This window comes from Podarcis liolepis, assembly GCF_965112155.1.
Source record: "Podarcis liolepis genome assembly, chromosome: 1".
NCBI lineage: Eukaryota > Metazoa > Chordata > Lepidosauria > Squamata > Lacertidae > Podarcis > Podarcis liolepis.
This window is the reverse complement of record NC_139554.1, coordinates 57,473,842-57,498,981: the sequence shown is the minus strand read 5'-3', so window position 1 is coordinate 57,498,981 and position 25,140 is coordinate 57,473,842. Positions and strand designations below refer to the sequence as shown.

Here is a 25,140-nt window from a genome sequence, read left to right as displayed (position 1 = left end):
AATGGAGTATGTTTATCTCTAGAATCTTTTGTACACTGATTTATGTGTGTTCACTAGATATGTATGCTCTGTATATTAAGGTTCTGATGTCCCTTTTATCTGTGTGGCATAGCATATTTTTTTCATTAGGACTGACAAATGTGCTGTTTCTAATTGTACACACACACAAAGAGAGAGAGAGAGAGAGAGAGAGAGAGAGAGAGAGAGAGACTCCCTTTTTACAAAGTGTTTGAACATAGCAAATATTGCTTCCAGAAAGAGAATATGGATGTGATTAATTAACAGACGTAATTGGCCTCCTCCACATTATTGTAGAAAGTTATCCTGAAACATTTGCATATATACACAAATAACTCAGTCCATTCAGCAATTAATAAAATTGACTCATGAGATGTTGATGACAATATAGAAACACACACTTCGCAGAAAATATTCCAGCCTTCGCCTTCTTCACAATCCTGCAACTTTCTATGTAACCAGCATTTTTCCGGGCCGTAAGTACTTGTCTGCATGTCACTTCAAGACATAGTTAAACTAAACTAAACTAAGCTAAACTACAGTTTAAAAGTGAATGTACAACTGTACCCATATTCTGTTCTTGGCTTATCTCTTGTGCTTTGTTTCCCTCAAACAAGCACAGGTTCAGACATAACACCTCCCAGCAGCACATCAGCAAGAACTGGGGATGAACTTGTGATGTCACCAGTATGCACCAGCATGGTCATAGTTACATGTAAACCATAGTTTGGTTTAACTATGGCTTAAAATACCATATTAACCAAGCCATTGTGAGTTTTGAGTATGCAACATATAGAAGAAAGCTCAGTTTTGCCCTTGGTTTCCATGGGATCAGAAAAAGAGGGTTCATCTACTAAGCACATTAAGGTGGACTCTTCCTAAACTACTTGTTCATACCTAAGCACCAAGCAAAAGTGTGAGCAGTCCCCATAAGGAAAGGGCAAAGGTTTACACAGATGTTTTGTCTAACCATTGCCAGTTTCGGCAGTGCTAGTGATACTGACTCTACTAATCCCTCAGGCTGTCATTTGAACTAAGGGAATCAGCACAGGAACTCAGGTTTGCTGAATAATCACCCTGACACACAATTTCTCTGCCCAGAAGCACCCTAAAGAAACTCTGAAAAACACATAGTCCAGATGTTCAGCTTATTGTAGTGAAACTGCTAAAACTAAATAATATATAGTGTTAAGTATATAAACACTACCGACAGCTGAAGGTGCTTCGCATGCATTAGCTTAGTCGTCTTGCAACCTTATAAGGTAGGTCAACACTATTATCCCCAGACTGCAGATGGAAAAGGATGGCTGATGTTGAGAGATAGGGGCATGCCTAAGGCAACCAGTGAGATAATGGGTGAGCCGAACCAGGGACAAATCCACACTTCCAGCGACTACACTGCACCTAGTTAACAACTGTTCCTGCCTCTCCAAGTGCAATGAATGCAATTTTGCCTGTGGATAAGCAAGAGAAGGAACAAAGGCACAATTTGATTACTGTGAGATCCCAAGTAGAGAGATACAACGAAGCGCACAAGGTGTGTTACTAATTGATGGTTGCCCTACTGATCCGCAGCAGTGATAATTAGCCCAAAGTGCAGTGCATACAGCAGGCATGGGGAGCCTCCGGCAGGTGGCCCTTCAGGCATCTCTGTCTGACCCTTGAGACTCTCCCCAACCACACCCCTCACCTGTTCTCATTTCACAGGCTCCTTGAATGTTTTTGCTTGGATGGGATGTTTCTTTGAATTCTGGTGACTCTTGCTTGCCTGGATGAAGGACTGAGTGAGTGTGTGCAGATACTAGCTCATTGTACAAAGGGGAAACGGGAATTAATTGCTCTGTCCTCGTTTGCTTCTGACCCTGCCCATCACTGTCATGTGACCTCCAAAAGGTTGCACAGAAGAGAATATGGGTCTCGGGATGAAAAATGCCCCCTATCCCTGGCATCCAGCTTAGTTATTCATAGAAGGTGGGCTAGCACCAAAGAAGAGATACTCTGAGGACCAGAGAGACGGTTATACAGTACCTTCTGCTATAATCATTGCCTGCATCCTAGTGATGATATATGAAAAACCAGTGACACAAGCAATAGAATGTGAACTGTATTCAAACATGAAAGAAAGACTGCCTTCTTTGATCTCTTATAGCCCCAGGCAACACAGTCTTCCAAAGTTGTAGTATTTTTGACCTAGACTTCACATTTCATAGAAAACAACGATCAGATCACCTGACTTTTGGGTTTTTTTCCTTAAAGGCAGCCATGCGGCCTTCAAACTTAAACAGAGCAGTAGCCTCATGTGGTGTGTTGTCTCTGCACATATAAAACCCAACAGAGTCCATGGGTTGGTGCAGTGGTTAGAATGCTGGACTAGGACCTGGAAGGCAAGGGTTCAAATCTCCACTCAGACTTGAAGCTCACTAGATGGCCTTGGGCCAGTAACTAACTCACAGTTTAAGTTACCTCACAGGGTGTTGTGAGGATACAATGGGGAAGAAAACTATAATACACAACCTTGAGCTCCTTGGAGGAAAGGTGGGATACAGGTGTAACAAACAAACAAGTTGTTAGTAACATAAAAGAAGATTGAGTCTATTCAGACAATCCACTGTTCTCAGTAACTCTGGGATGTGCATATTAACTTCTAGAGAGTAATCCAGCATCAACTCAGAACAACAAATGTGTTAGGAATAAGGTGACATTTCCTCCTCATACTTTTATTCTTAGTTGAAAGAGAGAGAGAGAGAGAGAGAGAAGAAAATTCAGCCTCAACTCTTCTCCTATCCAAGGACCACGAAATCAATGTTGTTTTGCAAATTGCAAGTGAAGGTTATTAGAGTAGTCAGAGTCTTGCATTCCAGTCCCGTTAACACAATAAACACACTTCTGGAACTGAATTAAATGCACATGTAGGCACAGGGAGATCAGAATTTATAACTCAATAAATACAATTTGACAAAATGATCTAAAAAAAGCATACAACATTGTCAAATGAAACCAGTCCCTTGCATGACTTATTGACGCTTGGATGCAACTTGTGAATGTTACATAACTGGCAACTTAAATGTTCTGAATACTTATAACCATTTCCTTTCATATCTGTTTATATTTCCATGTAACACAAGCCTCTGTTCATTCAGTTTCTTCTTCAGAGATAACTCTTTCTCTCTAGGGACTCTTTAATTCAGCAACATGCTTAACCATATTTATTCTTCTGTTTCTCTCTATAATGCACCACAAAAGTAGCAGTGACACAAAACAGTTAAGATATAAAATATATCCTTGCATTTCCTACTGTTTTACTTCTGGCACTAAGGATAGCGAGTGGGAATAGATATTACTGTATCTAGGTAGCACAAATATCAAATATGGTTTGAAGAAGGACCAGCGAAACACATTATAAGAAGTATGCATACATTGCACATGCATCCAGCAGAAGAATGTACAACACTGGGAAGTTTGGTGAATTGACCGTAGTTTATACATATTGGCTACACAGATAGCATCTTAGGCACATAGAGTAGTATAACATTATCAGTTTTTCTTTCTGCCTCAGCGGTACCTATTTATTTGTGCTGGTATGCTTTCAAACTGCTAGGTTGGCAGGAGCTGGGACAGAGCAACGGGAGCTCACCCTGTCATGCAGATTCGAACTGCTGACCTTAAGATCAGCAAACCCAAGAGGCTTGGTGGTTTAGACCACAGTGCCGCCCTGGTTCCATCACAGTGTCCCGTTGCGCCAGAAGCAGTTTCGTCATGCTGGCCACATGACCCAGAAAAGCTGTCTGCAGACAAACACCAGCTCCCTCGGCCTGAAGGCAGAGATGAGCGCTGTATCCCATAGTTGAAATTGACTGGACTTAACCGTCCAGGGGACCTTTACCTTTTTATAACATTTTAAAAATAACATTATCCACAGTTCTCCTTCTCTCACAATACTAGATCCTGTGGTCATTCAATTAAACTGATTCATGGCATACAAAAGGAAGGACCAGCACACAGTGGTCAGTTAAAGTATGGAATTTACTCCCTTAAGATGTAGTGACAGCCACTAACCCTGTTGGCTTTAAAAGGTGGTTAGACAAGTTCATGACAGATAAGGCTACCATTGACTCCTAGTCATGACATCTGGTTGCCACTGTGAGGGTGGGATGCTAGACTTTTCTTCGATCCAGCAAGACCCTTAACTACTTGTCCATGGCATGCCCAAACTGATGCAAGCTAAATTAGAGTTTGCCTATGCCATGCATATGACCACCCAGCCACAGGCTAATGCAGATGGGATTTGTCTATGGGTGGAGTGTTTTCCCACAGCCACCAGTTGTGGCTGAAGTAGTTGTGACAACATGCCCTTAAAATGAGTTGCTGTACTTCCGCATACAGCTCTGTTTCTTGCCCTAGAGGAGTTTATCAATCTCACTTGTGCAATCAAGAGCAGGGAAGTGAAATTGATGAACTTCAGCTGGAGTTGCTGCTATGGTGAAACTGATGTGGGACACCTCCAAAGATGCCATGGTAGAGCCAGGCATCCGAACATTGCTTCTGTTTCCTCCCCACATGGATTCCTGAGACGGCTTCTCCAACTGTTACTTTTAATGTTCTCAATGATATTCATAGAAATGGGGTGGGGGGAGGCTGGAGTGATGGAGCTGTATTGCTGGTTATCTTGCATGGCACTTAAGATATGTATGTAAGCAAAAAAGACAGGAGTGAGGAACCATTTATTGCCCGAAGGCTGCATTTCCTTCTGAGCATCCTTCCTGAGGCCACATGCCAGTGGAGGTGGGGACTGAAGAAAAGGTGGGTGGAGCAGCGAATGCCGATTTTACCTTGGTACATTAGGCTAGTTACGGTTGGCAATCTAACCTTCTGCAGAACAACCATGGCATTGTTTGAACACTCATATAGCTCAGTCAGTAGAGCATGAGACTCTTAATTTCAGGGTTATGGGCTCGAGCCCTACGTTGGGCATTGCAAGGGGGTTGGACCTTGTGGTCCCTTCCAACTCTACAATTCTATAATCTAGTTTGTTTATACTATTTATTTAACTTGCAATTCTGCGAATGTACCACTAAATGCAGTGAATGTAGAAAGTTCCCTTATACAAAATCAGACCATTTGTCCATTTAGCTCAGTGGTATGCCCAATGATTTAGCTGTGGCTCTTCCCCAGCCCTGCCTGCAGATGCCGGGGTGGAACCTAGGACCTTCTGCATACAAAACTGATGCTGTACCACTGAGCTACAGCCTTTGCCCTCAAAGGCAAAGGCAACTCCATAAGATCAAACTCATATTCTGCCCATTGGAAAGAAGCAGAATCTTTGGAAGTCTTACCGAAATAAAAGTTTCGAACGCAATCAGAACACAAAAACCAACCATGAAAGGAAGCAGCATAAAAGTAAGAAGACAGGCAAAAAGTATGGATCGGGCCCATTGGATTTGCTAAATTGACTCCTTACCATTTGCATTCTTCCCGCAAATCAGGTGCTCATAGGGCTGCAGCACTCCCCAAAGCTCCGCATCATTGTTGATGACCATCTCCAGAACTTCTGCGGAGATCTCACTTCCCCCTCCACCTCCGTCGGGGCTCTGGCTGGCCACTACTCTGGCCTTGATCTCCTCCACCAGGTTCTCCATGCAGGACGTCAAAGAGATGGCCGCGTACTCGTGGATCCTCACCGAGATCCTAGTATCCACCATCCACCTGAAGAACCTGCCCACGGAAAAGGTGAGGCCGCACCTGGCCGACTTGCCCTTCCTCAGCCCGTCGCCGGCGCTCATGCTGTAGAGCGAGAGCGCCTTGACGGTGGCCAGGACGCAGCTCTCGGACAACGACCAGCTCTGGATCAGCTTGATGGCGCTTTGGATCTCGAAGCGCGTGCACTTGGAGTGCATCACGCTCAGGCGCTGCGCCTCCCTGGAGATCCGGATCAAGGGTCTCCGCAGTAACACGGACAGCCTCCGCACCGCTTCTTGGGTGAAGTCCCTCTTGGTCCCTCCTCCTGCTCTCCCTTTCCTGAGTATCTTCCCAATGTCCTCCTCCGTCCAAGGGAATTCCTCCAGGTCGGGCAGCTTGGCGCATCTGGAGAAGATGTCCGCCACTTCGGGGTCCTCGGGCAGGACGGTGTTGACGGTGTCCCAGCTGTTGTTGCGACTGTTCATGGAGCCCGAGTAGTACCACCAGTTGCCCCTGGGCTGAGACGACGCGAAGGCTTGCGAGTTGGACTTGCAAGAGGAGAGGCTGAGCGAGCGGCAGGAGTCCCCAGCCCCATACCCGGAGTCCAGGGTCAAGTCTTCCAGGGTCTTCAGAGTGGAGCTGTATATCCCAGCCATAGGAAAGGAACCTGCGATCTCGCGCCAAGCCAAGGGAGAAAAGAAAAGCAGCAGCAGCAAGCGCAGGACTCAACTCACTAGATCGGGGGCTGCTTCCAAAAGAAGCCCGAGGCGAGGAGCTGGCCGGCCCCGCTGGTCCTTAGGCTCCCGGAGAGGAGTCCCGTTTGCGCTCGAGCTCCTGGGGCTCCTTCAGGTTCTGCTGGGTGCCAGCTGTCTCCATTCCACGGCGAGGGGTGAGATCATTTATTTTCCGCCTCGAGCAAGGATGGAAAATACTGGGGCCAGGAGGAGGAAAAAAGAAGAAGAAGAAGAAGGGATCAGGCAGAGAGAGAGAGCTCTTTTCAGAAGCTCCAAGAGGGCAGCGCCGTTCCCAACGGGGCGCCCTTCAGCGGCGGAGAGAGAAGCCTCCTGGGTGGCTCAGGAGGGCGGGTCAGCCCTTCCCCAGACGGCGATCCGGTGTCACACCGGGACTCCTCCAGAAGGCGAAGAAGAAAGGGAGATTGGACGAGGCAGCCCTGGGAGCTGCTGCTGCTGCTGCCGCCGCGCGTCCCCCGCCCCGTCTCAGACACTTGCAGAAGCTTTGAGCGAAACTTCTCTGGTGCTGCCCGGCTGGGCGCACCGAGTTGCAGGCGGCATGCAAATGACCTGCGGGGAGCCACACCAATCGGCGGCTCCGGGGGCGGGGCCCGCCGAGGAAAGGCGAGCTGGGCGGCCCGTATGTAAATCTCGACGGGCGGAGCCTGTGACGTCGCGGCGGGAGGAGCGCGCGAGAAGAAAGACGGCCGGAGAGAGAGGGGCGGACAAACCCAGGAGCCGCGACGACAAGCGGGGAGAACTTGGAGCGAGTCTGCTGCGCGACGAGAAACCGCGTGTCCCGTCATGTCCCGCTCTCGCCAAGCAAAGGTAAAGAGGGTGTTGGCCGCCTGCTTTAAGCCCGACACGTGTTTATTCCGACCCCCGATTCCCCGTGCGGACGACGCGTAACTTGCAAAACGTGGTTTGCTGGGGAGGACGATTTATGGAATTTCCTCTCTTCCGAGGGAGCGTCCTTTGAATTGCACCTGCCGCCCTCTGCACAAGCTCAGTGAACTGGGGCGGTGGGGGAAATCAGACGTCAGCGGCAGGCAGACCGGTCAGTTTCCACAAGACAGACTTAGGTGCTCCAGGTGTTTGCTCAGTTGCAAAATCTGCACAGCTAAAATCCAGTGACAACTGAACACGCTCCTCTCAATGTCCCGCAGTTCAAGGTGTTTCCTTTGCTGCTAAACGCTGTCGACTTGTGCTTTTAGCAGGGAAGAAGGCCTTTGAGTTTTCTTCCTTGGGCCACTTGGGAATGTTTTTAAAGTAGGAAGGGCGCAGAATGAATGCACAGGCTTGCCTGAGCTAAGAAAAAGGTGCTTTAAGCCCCAGGTGTTGAAGGCCTTTGCCTCCAAAGAGGCGCTTCGGAGTGCTGCTAATGTGGGATAAAGGGCAGGGGAGTCTTTAGCATATGCACTGTCAGGGTGCAAATATCCGCCCAGCACCCCCAAATTTAGTTTAGCCACCGCTGGCACAGCGCGTCTTTGGTAAATGAGTGCACAAAGTCGAAAGTCCTTTAGTGAAGCAGTAGGTATACATTTAGGTAATACCTAGGTATGTATGTATTTTGTTTTTCTAGCTTGATCAAAAATAGTATTTCGTAACAGGTAGATAGTTAAGAGCTTAGGCGGATTCAGCTGTGGGTGCCCGGCGCCCCCCAGAATTCGGCACCTGGGTGCCCCTCACCTCTTGCACCCCTGGGTAAAGACAGTCCTGATAAAGGGCATAATTTCATGAGTTCCAGAGTGGGTAGCTGCAAAGTTCCAGAGTGGGTAGCTGCAAAGTTGTTGCAGCAAAATTAAGAGTGTCCTTTATATGTTAGTCTTTAAGAAGTCACAAGACTTTTTTTTGGTCTTGTATTGCTTCAGTGTTTTTTTAAAAAATAGTTCAAGTCTGTATTTGAAGCTAAAAGCTGTGTTGGCCCGTTCCCTTACGCACGCAGTAGACCACTGTGAGAATAGGATACTGGATCCAGCAAGCCTTTCTTACATTCTTAAGTTTGAAAATTAAAACAATGTATTCCATTTTCTACTATGCATTAACAATTTAAAATGTGTTTACACCATTTCTGGTGTGGAAATACCTAAGGGTAAAACACCCACTCTCTGAAAAACAGATTCCAGAAAACAACATGGCAGTGATATGTTGAAACTAAGACACATTCTTAATGCAACTTTTAATAAAGCTCTTGGCTACTTTGTTATTGCAACATGGAAAGATGAAAGGGTGGGAGGAGTCAGGGATTTGGGTCAGATGTCATGATTGGGATCAAGCAACTATAGTCCATGGAGGCAGGATAGTTAGACCAAGATAACTAGCTTAGGCAAGCAAAGGAGCTTCTCTTGCTTCCAAGAGAGTATTTTCCAATCATTTGCAGGAATGCAGAGGCCCTGGATTTATTAATCTGGTTTATTATTGAGATGCCAACTCCCCAGGTTTTTGACATTGACTGTAAGAAATGTATTAACCTTTAAAATGCCACAAGACTCTTGGTTGGTTTTGCTGCAAAAGGCTAAAACAGCCGCTCACTTTGGAACAGAAGCCAATGTTCATCTGCCAAGTAGACCTCTAAAGCTAAGAAATAAAGTTGCACCTTGGTTTTCGAATTTAATCCATTCCGGGAGTCTGTTCGACTCCCGGAACAGTTCGAAAACCAAGGCACAGCTTCCAATTGGCTGCAGGAGCGGGCCAGACTTTTGGCTTCTGAAAATCATTTGAAAACCAGAACAATCACTTCTCGATCGTTCAGGAGCCGAAATGTTCGAGTTCAAAGGCGTTCGGCTTCCGAGATTCCACTGTACATAAATCACAGCATAACACATAGCTAAGTTGGTTACAACGTGGTGCTGATAACACCAAGGTTGCAGGTTTGATCCCCAGATCGGGCAGCTTCATATTCTTGCATTGCAGATGGTCCCTTCCAACTATATGATTCTAAATAGGATACACCAAGCAAAGGGCCTTCTCGGTAGTGGCACCCACCCTGTGGAATGCCCTCCCATCAGATGTCAAGGAGATGAGTAAACATATATCTTTTTGGAGACATCTGAAGGCAGCCCTGCATAGGGAAGCCTTTTAAGGTCTATTGTTTTATTGTGTTTGTATATATGCTGGAAGCCACTCAGAGTGGCTGGGGCAACCCAATCAGATGGGCGGGTTACAAATAATAAATTATTATTAATATGCAAGTATGCTGATGTACAAACAAGTAACTTAAGGCTGAAATCCTAATGTTCCACACCATTTACTTGTGAGAAAGCGCAACTGAATGTGGTGGGGCCTGCTTACAAATAAACATTGGATTAAGTTTATATCTCTGCCATGAATCTCATAACGTGAACGAGTGGATTGTCAGCCTGTTCATTTACGGCAGCATGCTGCACTCTGAAAAAAGCCTTTGTATGGAAGTTTACACACTTTTGACCTTGAACCATGAGCTGAGTATGGAATACAGATACCTTTCTCTCTTACTTAAAAGGTGAGTTTGCCCCACCAATAGCTGCTTTTTATTAGTATTTTAGATGAGCTGTTCTGTAATTGCTTGATACAAGACTGCCACCTTCTGGTAAGAAGGAAGTTCAGCAATGGTAGTGTATTTCCTGTAAGAGACTCCACAGCAAACACAGAAATAGTTCCGATATCCCTCCGTCAGAGCGGGTATATAATGTAGCTTGGGGCTACTCCTGGTTCCTTTGCTGTCACTTGAGCTTCAGATGGACTCAGTGGCATGGAATGCCTTTCATCAGTTCGGGCTGGTGGCCCAGACGTACCCCTATCCGGACAGGGATAGCCTAACTTTGGTTGTCGCTCTGGCAACCTCTAGGTTAGATTGATTGATTACTGCAACACATTACATGTGGGGCTGCCTCTGAAGACATATTGAAAACTTCAGCTGGTGCAGGATTCAGTGACCAGGGCAAGACGGTTTGATCCTATTACACCAATCCTGCTCTGGCTGCTGATTAGTTCCTGGGCCCAATTCAAAGTGCTGGTTTTGACCTATAAAGTCACAATACCTCAAGGACCGTCTCTCCCCCTATGAACTGATCCGGATCCTGCAATCATCATTTGAGGCCCTTCTTCACGTTTCTCCTCCATTAGAGGTCTGGAGGGTGGCAACACAAGAAAGAGCCTTTTTCTTTGGTGGCTCCCTGTTTGTGGAATACTCTCCCCAGAGAGGCCTTTGTATTTAGGCACCAGGCAAAAACGTTTCTCAAACACCAGGCCTTTGGCTGATTAAACATTCTATGGCCTTTTAAATGTGCCTGTGTGAGAGGAGGTTATTGCTTTGTTTTTCGTTTGTTACGTATTTTGCTCTCATTTTGCATTTTTATGTTGTGAACTGCCCTGGTATTTTCAGATGAAGGGCAATATACAAGTTTTAGCAACAACAACCACCACCACCTAATGTCAGTGCAAGCAGATCAGCTTATTTTCAGAAACAAATTATTTCATAAAGCAAAGCTAATAAAAAGCCATCAAAAGAATTACAGTGGGTTGCATTTTGGTGGTTTCAGAGCACTATCTTACTGCTAGAGGTCTGTAGTCTGTTCAGTGCACGTTCACTCCTTTTTTGTGATTATTTTATTGCATGCTATATTTATATTCTCTCTTTTTCAGCATTAACATTTACGTTGTGCTTTAGAGCAGGCATGGAGAAGCAGTTGCCCTTCCTGTCGGCTGAAGCCAGTAGCCAGGGGGTGACAGAAGTTTTAGTCAAGCCACGTCTGAAGGTGTGCAGGTTTCCCATCTCTGCTTTGGACTAACCAAAGTGCTTCATATGCTTGTAGATTAGGGAACCATATATGTTGCTGGATTGCAATTCCCATTATCCCTGATCAGTGGCCATGCTGGTAGAGGCTGATGGGAGTTGAAGACCTCAGATTCTCTATCCCTGATAGCAAATTCTCTTGTCATATTTCTAATGCAGAGAAGAAGTGGCTAGCCTAAGACCACCTTCTGGTTTTCGGAATACCCCTGAAGGATACTTGATTCTCATGTTTCAAGATGGCTGCTATGACTGACCCTCCTGTGTGGCAAAAATTAGGTCGCCGTGGTACATTTAATTATTCACATTTGGACCCTGCTGTTCCGCAAGAACATGTCCAAGTTGGCTAACAATAATAAAATAAATACCAGAAGTTAATCACATATGGTAGTTGCCAAAGTAACACTAAGCAACTCTTTGTACCAGCGAAATGACTTTTGCTTGCGCAACCCATGCCCCCTAAAATTGTTCTGGGGCTTCCCCTACTCTTCTGGAGCAATTATAGGGCTGGCATGCGATTGGGGGGGGGGGGGGAGAGTCCCATTCTGCAAGCGGGAATATTTCTACTCGCTCAATTATTTTGTTATATATACTGCCCGTAAAATATATTGCTAAATATGGTGCCTAAAAGAGGCAATATAAAAGCCAAGTCAATAAAAAACAGCCAAATAAAACCAACAAAAAGAAAGAGACCCACAGAGACATTGGCGAATAAAATACAAACCTGCCTTAATAAAAAGGTCTTTTTCACCTGCTGGGGAGAAGGGACTTGCATTTGTTTTATTTGTTTTATCTTAATTTATAAACCACTCTATATTCAAAGAGTACCCAGGCAGTACTCAGGAAAAAAAATATAAAACACAAAACCCAGCAAAAAATAAAACTGTGATGGTAAAATAGAATAATTTGGGACGAGTGAGGAGAAAACAAAAAGTTTTCAATGAACATACAAAATGTAACAATGTGGGGGAATTGTTTCACTGCTTAATGTGCTGGTTTTCTCATTTGCTCTTCCACCTGAGCACCACTTGGGGTCTTTGGGTGAGGCTCTGCTTCATGGTGAGGAAAATGGGCTTTTATGTTGTGGTGCCTTGCCAGAGCTCAGAATTTGTTTATAAAGTTGGTTAACATATTCCGCTTCAATAAGTCATTTGGCTAACTGACAAATGTTGCTGCTGAGGTTTATTTTTTCGGTTCCGATTGGTGATTTTAATGTTTTACTGCATTTTAAATGCATTTTAACTGGTTGCAACCCACACTGAGAGCCACTTAAACTGAATAATGGTTTGGTTTTTTGGGGGGGGGGGTTAAAGAAAAAGTAAAACATGACACAGCACTCATCAAGATAATGAATACAGGATAGCTGCTTTCATGCATGTTTACAAACATTTTGCTTGATGTTTTCAATTATCTGGTACTGACAAGTTCTACTGCTACTGAACTGCAAATGAAGACATCTTTTTATTTTTATTTTTTAAAGACAAGCTGCTGTACAGTAACATTTTTCCTCTCTCCTTTTCTCATGCACTTTCTGCAAACTGCTTTTTATGGGCACACTAAACATGATAAGGGAGACTTCGGATCAGATCCCCCAACATCCTTTTATTTACTTAAAAGAAACTGTGGAACTGGCACTTTTACAAGTGTAACCTTTTGTTCATTCCATACCTGCAAGAAGTCAATCTTTTTAGTGTGGCAATACCTATCCTCTGGAATTCACAGCCTATTAATATTGGGGAGGAACCTTCATTGTAGTGTTTTTGATATCAGCTTAAAAACTTTTCTTTTTAGGGAATCCTACCCAAATAAACCAATTGAGGGGTTGTTGTTTTTTTGGCTATAGAAAGCTAGCCAAATAAAAAACAAAGTAAAAACAGCTGCTGTTGTGACAGGCTGGATCAGGATTGTGGCACTGGGTGGGGGCAGATTGAATCCCTCCCCTCAACACTCTGACTTAAATTGCTGTCCTTCTGAAGCTGTTATAATCCATCAAAGGGATAGAATAAGTCCAATACAGCTAATATCAGCTTTGGAAGAGGTCATTTCAGTTGGGGAAATGGTTTGTAGCACAAGTTAAACCAGGCATCCCCAAATTTGTTTTTTTTAAAAAAAAGATATTTATTGCAATTTTTAAACAACAAACAAACCACCAAACATATAAAATACCGTCACCATAGACATAGAAAAAGTCAAAACAAAATTAAGGAATAAACAAAGAATGAAAGAAAAATACATATAAAATACAATTATTCATAAATCATATTTTCATAATCTTTGGACTTCCTCACATCACCCTTCCCTGCGTTCTCAGTCACATAGTTATAGACAGCAATTTATTACCTTATTTCAGTTCTTATTTTATAAGTCTCAGATATTATGTCCCAAATTTTAAATAACTTTATCATAAATTAAGCTGCTTAGTTTGAACATAACATTGCTTCCAATTTCATCATTTCCTTAAACCTCACTTATTCTCATGTATCTTACAACAAAATTACTGCTGCCGTGTTGCTTTCAATCGTGCAATCTCCTAACATTCATACAATTTATAGTGTTTTTGTAGATAGTCTTTAAATTTTTTCCAGTCCTCTTCCACCGTCTCTTCTCCCAGGTCCCGAATTCTGCCAGTCATTTCAGCCAGCTCCATGTAGTCTATCAGTTGCGTCTGCCATTCTTCCAGTGCAGGCATCCCCAAATTTGGCCCTCCAGATGTTTTGGGACTACAATTCCCATCATCTCTAGCCACTGATCCTGTTAGCTAGGGATGATGGGAGTTGTAGTCCCAAAACATCTGGAGGGCCGAGTTTGGGGATGCCTGATTTAAACCCTCCACCCTTCGCTTCCTACAGCTGTTTCTTAGCAAATAGAAAGTTGTAGAGGAATCAAGTCATAGATCTTGCATTTTCTATATAGTTTGGTTCTTAGTTCCTTTAAAAGTGAGTGGTTGAGAAAACAGGCTATTTGTTGAAAGCTGTCATTTTTTAAAAAAAAGTCTTTGTTTTGTTTTAGTTGGTTTTTCATCATACTAAAACTTGTTTAGAGAAATGTTTACTTAAGTTTGACCTGTCTTTAAAGCTGCTCTGACTTAAAGAAAGGGGGGGGGGGGACAGAAACAGGAAAATCATCAGAGTCCCATGGCACCTTAACCACTAACAAGTTTTGCACACCTTTGGCAGGCAAGAGCCTACTTCAGATGCATGAGCAAGAGCAAAACAGGAAATGTAGTTCTCACGTGTTTCTAATGGCTCCAATATGTGAACATTACTCATTGTGGATTCTCCCCCAATTTAAGCATTTATTCTATTTATACCCTGCCCTATCCACTGAACTCAGAGCAACGTACGGCAATTTCAGTAGAACGAACATTTCCACTGCTTATGCAGGACTCACAGTCTTAATAACGCTGTAGTCCTAAACCCACATCTGGAAGTAAGAGTCATTGAACTTATGGGGTTTAATTCCAATTAGGTATGTATAGATGGGGACTGTAAATATTGGACATGAATGGCTTATGGAAAGAAGGCTGAGAGAGGGGGGGGAAGGGGAGGGGGGAGAGAGAGAAAAAAAAAGAGAAAAAGAGGGAGCGAGGGAGGCCTGTGGATGGGTGATTCCCATGTGCAGAAGATTTCCCACTGACACTTTTGGAGTTACACTGCCTCTGAAGGAATGGTTTCATAGTTTCGGGATAAAAAGGTAAAGAACCCCTGACAATTAAGTCTAGTCACGAATGACTCTGGGGTTGCGGCACTCATCTTGCTTTACTGGCCGAGGGAGCCGACATTTGTCCACAGACAGTTTTTCCAGGTCATGTGGCCAGCATGACTAAGCCGCTTCTGGCGAAACCAGAGCAGCACATGGAAATGCTGTTTACCTTCCAGCCAGGGTGGTACCTATTTATCTACTTGCACTTTGAAGTGCATTTGAACTACTAGGTTGGCAGGAGCTCGGACCGAACAACGGGAGCTCACCCCATCGCGGGGATTTAAACCGCCGACCTTCTGATTGGCAAGCCCAAGGATCAGTGGTTTACACCACAGTGCCACCCACGTTTGGGGATACTCCTAGACAAAAAAAAGAACAAGTTATTAATTCAGTGCAAAATTAATTTTAAATAGCAGCTTGTTCATATTGATGTTCTTGGTGTTGGTGTTAACCTTTAAAGCCCTAAATGGCCTCAGCCCAGTATACCTGAAGGAGCATCTACACCCCCATCATTCTGCCCGGATGTCCAGTGCTGAGCGCCTTCTGGCGATTCCTTCACTGCAGGAAACAAAGTTACAGGGAACCAGGCAGAGGGCCTTCTCGGTAGTGGCGCCCGCCCTGTGGAACGCCCTCCCATTAGATGTCAAAGAGATAAACAACTACCTGACATTTAGAAGACATCTGAAGGTAGCCCTGTTCAGGGAAGTTTTTAATGTGTGACATTTTAATGTATTTTTAATCTTTGTTAGAAGCCGCCCAGAGTGGCTGGGGAAACCCAGCCAGATAGGCGGGGTACAAATAATAAATTACTATTACTATTACTACTCGGTGCCACCTATATTGATTTATATTTAAATTTTCCTGCCACGTGTGCTTTTAGGAAATGCCTTTCAGTTCTGCATTTGCAGAATTATGAAGCTGACTGGTAGTTCTTTTCTTGTTCAGCAGATGGCGCTTCGGATCATTCTTACGATGAGAACCCCGTTTTATTCTACAGTTGAAAACTGGCTGCAGAAAATAGTTCCTAGAATCATAGAACTGTAGAGTTGGAAGGGACCAAAGTGCAGAAATATGCAGCTGTCCCTTACGGGAATCAAACCTGTGACCTTGGCACTATCTGCACCACACGCTAAAGAACTGATCTGGCGGGTATCTTTTAGAATATGTAATAACAGACTATTCCAGATACAGCATCAAACTCTCTTACTATTGAGTAAGCATGCGTAGGATTGCACATGCATGCCTAGAAGTAATCTCTGTTGAGAACAGTGGAGTTTAGAGTGCAGTGGCTGTTGATGGGGTGGGGAGGGCATGGGATTGCTTGCAGTAGACTCTCCTCTGGCCTGCATTGGCAGAGGAGTACCACTAGCTGGGTGGGCCTGCCACAGCGGGGGGTTCTTCTAGCAGAAGTAGCAATCAGAGAAGCTCAGAACAGGGTGTTGGGGGTAGCCTGGGGACAGGGTGCCAGAAGATTTGCTGGATCCAATCACCCACAGATCAGGCCCTTCAGCTATGCTAGCTTGGAGCTGGGGGAATGAAAAATCACGATAAGCCTTACTGCTCTGGCTAGCATGGTGAATCTGCTGCTCCAGTGCAGTTGGAAGGGACCCCAAAGCCTCATTTAGTCCAACCCCCTGCAATGCAGGCATCTCAGCTAGAGCATCCTTGACAGATGGCCATCCAACCTCTGCTTGCAAACCTCCAAGGAAGGAGAGTCCAGCGCCTCTCATTGGCGTCTGCTCCAGCGTCGAACAGCTCTTACTGACGGAATCTTCCATCTTGTAACTTGAATCCTAGCCTCCAGAGCAGAAGAAAACAAGTTTGCTCCCTCCTCCGTGTAAAAGCCCTTTAGATAGTTGGTGATGGCTCTCGTATCTCTTCAAATTGCTACTCTTCAACTTTCCCAGGAGGAAAGGTTATAGCAATTGTGTTTGGATTTTAAACAAAGTTTTAAAAGAAAGCTGAATAAGAGGGTACATGGTAGAGGGGAATGTAAAAAAAAAAAAGTCTGCATGATATGAATAAAAGAGATGAGACGTTTTTCTCCCCCTCCCTGACAGAACCCACCAATTTCTTCTTATGTTACATAGGCTTGGCCTGCTACTCCTTCACCAAATCAGTTTATAAACCCAGTAAGTCATACTAAAGATTACTTATGCTGCTGGAGCCTTAAAATAAAGCTTTGTTATAATAGTGAATCCTTAAAAAAAGAATTTAGAAATTTAATGAAAGCAGTTAGAACCGTTTAGAAAAGCAGAGGCCTAATAAGCAGCTCCCTGGAGCATCCAGCTGATTCCTGCTCAGCCTTGACAAACATGGAATCTTACTTTGGGTGGTTTCGAAATCCATTTGTGTAAATAACTTGGAATGCAACGGCCAGTTTGTTGTCTGCTGAGCTTACATAACCTTTCTCTGCGTTGGCAAAGGCTGCTGAGCCCAGATCAAGTCCAAATAGATGCCAGTGTTTCTAGAATAAGGAGGTTTCATGATCCAGCTGCCATGCATCTGCTGGAGAAGTTGTTGTGACTGGTAAGAGGAACATATGCTCATGTCACATGTTGCTAGGAAAGGGGCATAGATAAACAAGGAGGTTTTTCTTCTGTGTTGTTTACTTGCACCTCTCCTTTTCCACCCAGTTAGCCAAAACCAGGGGTGGGGGGAGTTTATAACCTGGTCCAATTTTTCTCACTCTCACACACAACATGTATACATGTATGTAGGCTAGTCACCTGTAATGCCTGCCACATGCATGCCCCGTTGCTGAGTACCGTATTTTTCACCCTATAGGACACACCGTCCCATAAGGCGCACCTAGTTTTTTGGGGGGAAATAAAGGGGGGGATTATTTCCCCCCCCCCAGACGCGGGGCTGGGGCAGGGGAGGCCCAAGCTTCCCCCGACCCCAGCCCCCAAACAGGCAGCTCTCTGCAAGCCGTGGGAGCCCAGCGCTGGCTCCCACTGCTTGCGGAGAGGTCCGCGAAGCCTGGACACGCTGATCTCAACACGCGCAGGCTTCGGCATGCCGGCAACTCTTCGCAAGCAGCGGGAGCGCTCCCGCTGCTTGTGGAGAGGTCCGCGAAGCCTGGAGAGCGAGAGGGGTCGGTGCGCACCGACCCCTCTCGCTCTCCAGGCTTCAGCGAAAGCCTGCATTCGCCCCATAGGACGCACACACATTTCCCCTTCATTTTTGAAGGGGGAAAAGTGCGTCCTATAGGGCGAAAAATACGGTAACTGAAGGAGTCTGGAGATGCTCAAGGCAAGACCACAACATTATCCATATTTCCTCCTTTCTCCTCTTCTCCTGTAAAAATTTAAATTTCAGGCTTCTCTGGATGGAAGCCCCCTTTAGTTATGTAAGGCACCATATACACTGGTGACATATATTTATTTCTATGGGGGTGAGTATGACTAAAGCCAAGCGCCACTGTGTCTGTAGATTTAACAGTTCCAGTAATAACATTGTAGTACTTGGGGAAGTTGAGACAGCTTCACCCTAACAAGTTTTTCAGGCATTGTGAGTGCAGTAGAAAAGGAGTGTGCCGCTGTTCCAAATAGGATGGGACACAATTTCATTTGTCTTCTTACACTAATGAATTAATTACAGTTTGATTTTTTTTTTTAATGGGTAGATAGGGATACGGACATGTTAGCAAAACTATTCCAGAGGTTAACGTTTGTGTCTCAGGGATCCATGTATGCTCCTGATCCCTGCCCTTATATTCTTTACATTGCTGTTGAAATGTCTTCAAGTATTTAAATTATCTTGAAATTCCGAATCTTAACTTGGAAGAAACGTAAACACATATGTGAAAGGAACAAGTTCTTAAATTCTATGCTACCAAAGTGAGTCTGTTAGTTAATACTCTTGTAAATTGGTCATATCCAATGTGGTTTAACTATGGACCTCTCTCCCATAGGAGGCAATGATAACGACCAACTTAGATGGCTTTAAAAGAGGTTTAGACAAATTTGTGGAGGCTAAGTCTTAATCAATGGCTACTAGCGATGATTATGTTTTGCGTTCACAGACCTTGGACCTTCCACAAGCAGAGGGAGCATGCTTCCAAATACCAGTTGCTGGAGATCACAGAAAGGGAGTGTGCTCATGTACATCCTCAGGTCCTGCTTGTGGGTTTCCGACAAGGCACCTGGTTGGCCACTGTGAAAACAGGATGCTGGACTAGATGGGCCATTGGCCTAATCCAGCAGGCGGCTTTTATGGTGCCTTCTGGATCTTGTTGGATTCCAACTCTCATTGGCCCCAGTTTGAGGGTCTGATCTTTCCACCAAGGGAATCCCCAGCCCAATTTAGGAGACAGTGGCTGGGGTAGGCAGAGCCCAGTGCCCTGACCATAGCTGTCAACCTTCCCTTTTTTGGCGGGAAATTCCCTTATTCCAGCGCTGCTTCCCACTGCTATCCTGGATTGTTAGATATCCCATAGACTGTCCCCGGGACAAGTGAGGCTGCTGATCCCTTATTTTTGAGGCTGCTGATCCCTTATTTTCAAATCTGTTGACAGCTGTGGCCCTGACCAATGTAGGAATCATCCCTCCCTTGTGATCAGAGCAGTCATTTGAGCAAAGAGGGTTTGTCAGCTGTTCTGTGCAGATATTGGGCTGACTTGCATAAATAAATAGTGAAGCTCAGAGCAGATTATGTAAAATCTGCATAACTTTGGGAGGAAAGCTATGAATTTAATAAGTAATAAATAAGCTCTTACCACTTTTCTCCACAATAACTGGCGTCAAGGTCACTTAAAGTGCTCCTTCACTTGTCGTACATTTTGTAAGAAAAGCAGGGTATAAATCTTTTTAAAGTAACAAAACAATGCAATGTTGAGAGCTAATAAATATAAACATATCTTTTTATGTAGCTTGTACGTCTTGTATGTACGTTCTTGCAGCAACGAACATATTGTTGCCTTGAGGTCTAATCTGATGAAGCATTTAAGTATTCTCTGGTGACAGCCAACTGAAACTCTTAAAATGAAACCAGAATGATATATGTTGATATGAGATTGCATAACGATTCACATGACTGTATGACTTACCAATAATTGTGTGGGATGGCAGCTTTCTCAAGTAGATGCTATCATTGTCCACTAACACTGGGATATCTGCTGTATCTTAAGAGCAGATTTACTGATAGGTCCAATAAGATTCCTTGCCTTATATTGCCACATATGCTCACCTTTGTAATTACGGTATGTTTTGGGAATGAATCATGTTATTATGTAGCTGCATTGTTTTATACTTTCTGGATGCCCCACAATCATATTATAAAGTATTTGTAATCTATACTAGCACTGCTAGGAGTTGTTTCTTTTTGTTTTCCAATGTATTCCTTGCCAATAAAAAATTCAGTGTGGTGTGAGCAAATTTTTATTCTGAAAGTGTGGCCCAGAGAAAAAACTTTGAAAATCACGGCTCTAGCGGCAACTAGTGCAACCAGAAATAGGACTTGTCCTTCTTTTTTCTCTTCCCAAATCTGCTTGAGAAGGTCAGGAGAACCTTCAGAACAGAGAGAGGAGAAGGGTGATACTTCCATCCAGCAAGCAGAAATGCCTTTTGGAGGTTTGGAGATTTTGGCTGACTAGTAATTTCCTAGCTGTGAGTTGATAAGCTGTAACTGTCCCTAGTTCTCTTAAAGACTCCTAGGCATCTTAGAAGTTGGGAGAAAGTAAAGAAAAGAAAATATACTTTATTTTGGTAAAGCTTCTAGTTCAAAAGCGTAGTGTTGCCTGTTGGGATACTGCCAGGGAGATAAAGTCCATCATGGCCCCAAGCCGTCTGCTGGACGATCCATCGATCTCCCGTAGGCACGCAGTATCAGCAATTAGCGACATGAGTTTCTAGAAAATATCTTGCCACATTCTAGAGCTCATGCACACTCTATCAGCAGATAATGCACAGCGGAAGTCGCACTCAGGAGAGCATTATTTACAAGTTTTATTCAGCGTTGATCAGAACAAAGAAAGACATGACTGCCTGCGTCAGTGTCTCCGACACAGAGAGAAACGAAAGCAATAGAAACATAAACATCCTGTGAACAGGACATGCGCAGACTCTCTGACTCACAAAGCCTGCTCCCTTTTAAGGTGGAACGGAAATATCCTAACATCCTCCCCCTTTCCGTGTAACCTGTAGTACCTGTGGTTTAACCCAATTGCAACCTTTGTACATAAACCTTAAGTTGTTCTCTGTTAACAACCAGCAGGAATTTCATTTCCTGGCATGTAGGACACCTGAATGAGTCCTTTCTGAATACACCCTCCGAATACTACTCTGCCAAGTAGAAGCCAGATTTCAGGCGGTTTTAGGTGCCTGGTTGGTTTCCATTGGAAAATCAAGGCACAGCGGAGTCTGGAGTGTCTTAGAAATATGATTAACTGACACACATTTTCACCTGGAAAGCTTAAGTGAAGGGAGTACACCCAGGAGGGTCTTATGTTTCTCCCCTCACAGCTTCAGCAAGCTTGGGTTCAAAGCAGCAGCCAGTCAGGGACTGGATTGCAGTACCCAGTGAGATATTATCCTGTGTAACTCACCTCAAATTCATACACTTTGCTTTCTTATCATTCTGCATACGGTTCATTCATTTGCAAAGATGAGCTACATATGAATAGATCTTTTAATGAAAAATCACTTATAAAGACTTCCTCCCTCCCCTGTCCTTGCCAAGTAGTTATGCACCTTCATCCTATCAAACAAGACTGTGAATTGCTGCAGCAGCTCTTCCCTAATGCAGAATACACAAATTACCCATGTGTCCTAGTTCCAAGTACGTATCTGATTGTGTTGGAGGATGTTACAAAAGAAATAGCCGCACCTAGACAAGGTATTGATAGATATAATGACTCATGAGCTCTCTTAATTACCTAGTGAGATAGAGTTAAGCAGTTCAGCACCACAGGTCTTTCAGATACCGAGTTGCTTGGTGGATTATCTTGATACATTTCCCACAGAAAATGCATTTCATTCACTGACCTAAAATGAAACATGGATTAGTTGAGAACCAGTCATTTACAGCTGTGAAATACTTAATGCTTTCCAACAGCAATGAAAACAAGCAAAAGAGTCTTGGCAATTAATTTTTGAAATCCCTGTTTTTATGCGAAGAACCCTAGATATATTAGACTCATATACTGCCTGGAATGTAGTAGCTGGATCTCATGTAATGAATTGGTATGTGTGTATTCTTCAGAGGAGGCTAACCTTGCTATGTTTGTGTAGAGGCAACAGCCACACTGTTGTCAAAGGACGTCCTGGTGCAAAGGACAGGCTTCTTGTACCTTTTAGCAGCTGTATAAAAAAGGGAAATATGCACTGTTCTTCTGTCTGAAGTTGCAATTGGTAAAAAAAAATCTTTTTTTGTTAAAACGTGACCCAGACATCTTCTATAGTTTTGCGGTTAGATGCCTGTCCTGAAATATCCACCCCTTTATCAATAACACCGCCGCTGTGATCCCTCAAGAATGCTAAACTCTCTTTTTGGGGGAACATAGTCCTATTCTAGGATTTGGAACCACAGTCATAATGTTTTCCCATTAAAAAAAAAAAATTAAGGCATGCACAAGCTTGCTGTTTATCACTGTATCCAGAAAAATGGTTGTGGTTATATAGCTATAATACATTTTTACAGTGCTTTGATAACAGCTCATGTGCGAAACCTCTCTGTAGAATGTAGGTCAGATCTGCAAACCGTGCAAAAGGTTGGGCAGTGTTGAGAAGCAACCACACCTTCAAGTGAGCACTCCAAACTTTGTATTGTTTACTTAGTGTTTCTTCATCCCTCTGTAGAGAAAATGCTTCAGTATCTTTCATATTTAATGCTCTTCATTAATGCAAACTTGGAGGTAGTTCCAAGAATAAGGAGCAGAATCTTATTCAGAGACATACTCAAATAACCCTGCAGAAGATAACTGGAATATGCACCACATGCAGCTAGCATGGAGAATAGCTGTAAGCAATTTAGATCAACACGTCGCTAGCCATTTGGTATATAATGCATCTTCCCCCTGCCCAAAAAAATCAGTTGAAACTACACCTGAGCTGCTTAATTGATACTTGTCACTACTGATGTTTATCTCCTGGAAATAGACACGGTACAGGTAGAAGTGGAGGACAGAGATTAATAGTTGTTAAAAATTAGGGTGATGAGTGACTTTCTTTTTGTTTTCTTCTCCGTGTGATAATGTCCTGTGTATTTCCTGTGACAAAGATGGCAGCAATCAATTGGACTTGATTGTATAAGCAGCTTATTAATTAACACAGCTTTCAAAGTCTATTGAACTTCATGTTCAGTGCCAGAGTGTATTTTCACTTGTGAGAGGTTTAGAAAACTTACTCTGGGGAGCAGATTACAAGTTTGAAAATGCACAAAAATTGTTTGGCTCTCGTTAATTAAAGAGGTGGTATAGCTGGTGAACCATCTCAAGGTGGTAAAGACCCTCCTAGATATAGCTGCCACGTGGGCAGCCAGGAATAACGACTAACACAGTGCTACTTTTACATCATAAACTTGGCTTTTTGAACTCAGGCAGATTTGAACCTGGCTATCCCCTACCCTCAAATCTGGATTTAGGTCCATTTTATTCACACTCATCTAGTTTTATTGGCAAGGCTGTTTTTTAATGTACAGACTTGTTAGCAAGAGTAGTGAAAACAGGAGGGTCATTCCGAATTCAGTTCTATGTTTATTACGTATCGAATCAGAGAAGTACCTGCCCTGTTGGATGAATCATCTCAGGTAAGATAACTGGGTGGTATGTAAATCAAGAGTAGATACCCTTCCTCTGACAACAGAATGTGGAGAGTTCATCTCATGTAGTTCACGGTTTGAAGTTTGTGCCAGCGCCTGCTTTGAAAGCAGAAATCACAGCCCGCTTCTCTCGTTCAGTTAATTAGTCTGAAAGTAAATATGAGGTCTGTAATGTTAAGGGTTAAGAGCTTCCTTTGAGAGAAGACTGCTTTTTCTTTTCTCTTTTTTTAATCTAAATTAGCTTCTTTTATCTTACTGTATCACAAAAAGCTTTATCAAAATCTTATTTAAAAACCCAAGCTTACTTCAAAACCTGTTATTACCCACAGCTGTAGATAATTACATATTCTATTGCACAAATTAGCAACATATATATATATATATAATAATAAAAAACCTCCTTCCTACTAAAGACCCCCGTACTCTTTTAAAAGCTGGGGTTTGTGGGCCTATCCCAAGCTGTGGGGCCTGGGCAGGTTGCAGCAAGCTGAGAGAATACAGAATTCATGCATTATAGGTGCTTTTGCTGCACCCACCTAGAAAGCACTTTCCCATATCAACCCTAAGTGGCAAAAGAAATCTTATGAAACTTTCTCTCCCCTTATGTTTTTGTCTAAAACTGTTCATGCCTAGAACAAGTTGTAAATGGGTGTTCATGGGTGTTGGATTAGACAGCTCTAAAGGGATCTTTTAATTATCCAAGCAAAGGTGATATGGGCAGGAGGCAAAGAAACACATAATTACTATTTTGCCTAGTCAAGGTAGGTGTCCGTAATATAGCATGATAAAGGTCAGTTGGGGAGCAATTTCTCTTCAACATTTCCTAATTAACCTAAAGAAGCAAAATGGGCAGAACCTATATATTGTAACTGATCAATAAATACTGTTTTTATCAGTGTTAGAATACTCTCTCTCTCTGTGTATATATATATGTATTTCTGTGCCACCATATCGTAAAACATCAGGGAAATGCACAACATTAAAACATGAAATACAATAATCTTTAAAGTGATTGGCTAATCAAAAATTTAAAAATTAAAGAGCCATAAAGGACTGTCGGCATAAAAAGCTGTTCAAGAGAAGCCTAAAAGTCAAGGGTACCTGCTGGATCTCTGTTGGACGATGCTCCATGACATAGGAGCAGAGGCTCATTAGGCCTTAATATTAAGGCCTTAACACAGAATTCTTTTTTTTAAACAGAACTAAAACAAAACCCCATGTACAATTAGTTAAGTGCTAGTTACTATTCTTGCCCATGTAACATTCATGCGCTGCCTGTTTACTTTTAGCAGTGTTGACATGATTTATGCTATTAATTCAAAAATGTTGTTTCAGCAGTATATTGAAGAAGGTGGGTTGGGATACAAAGTTACTTACATATGATTTACTAGTTCAGAGGTTGTTAAGACCTGAGCAAATGTGCATAGTTTGTGATTTACCAAACTTGAGAGTAGACAACATGATATAGAAATTCAGTTCCAC

At 43.4% G+C, this 25,140-nt stretch overlaps 2 protein-coding genes and 1 long non-coding RNA gene across 3 annotated transcripts in view; 1 reads left to right on the top strand and 2 right to left on the bottom strand.

Moving 5' to 3' along the window:
- The window catches only part of ABTB2 (ankyrin repeat and BTB domain containing 2), a 150,035-nt gene extending 143,070 nt beyond the window's left edge, over positions 1–6,965 (bottom strand). The window contains exon 1 of the mRNA XM_083463236.1: positions 5,477–6,965. Coding sequence (XP_083319362.1) covers positions 5,477–6,350 — 874 coding nt within the window. The 5' untranslated portion in view covers positions 6,351–6,965. The remainder of the gene's footprint in view (positions 1–5,476) is intronic.
- Positions 6,966–7,095: 130 nt separating this feature from the next.
- Positions 7,096–25,140, top strand: part of LOC310688255 (catalase-like) — a 46,271-nt gene continuing 28,226 nt past the window's right edge. The window contains exon 1 of the mRNA XM_083464525.1: positions 7,096–7,253. Within this exon, the coding sequence (XP_083320651.1) occupies positions 7,230–7,253 (24 nt within the window). The 5' untranslated portion in view covers positions 7,096–7,229. The remainder of the gene's footprint in view (positions 7,254–25,140) is intronic.
- On the bottom strand, positions 18,132–24,801 carry LOC310689187. The gene is made up of 4 exons (XR_014517388.1): positions 24,760–24,801; positions 23,621–23,805; positions 21,179–23,107; positions 18,132–20,649 (listed from the first exon to the last, which is right to left on the bottom strand). It is a non-coding gene; the product is annotated as an uncharacterized lncRNA (long non-coding RNA).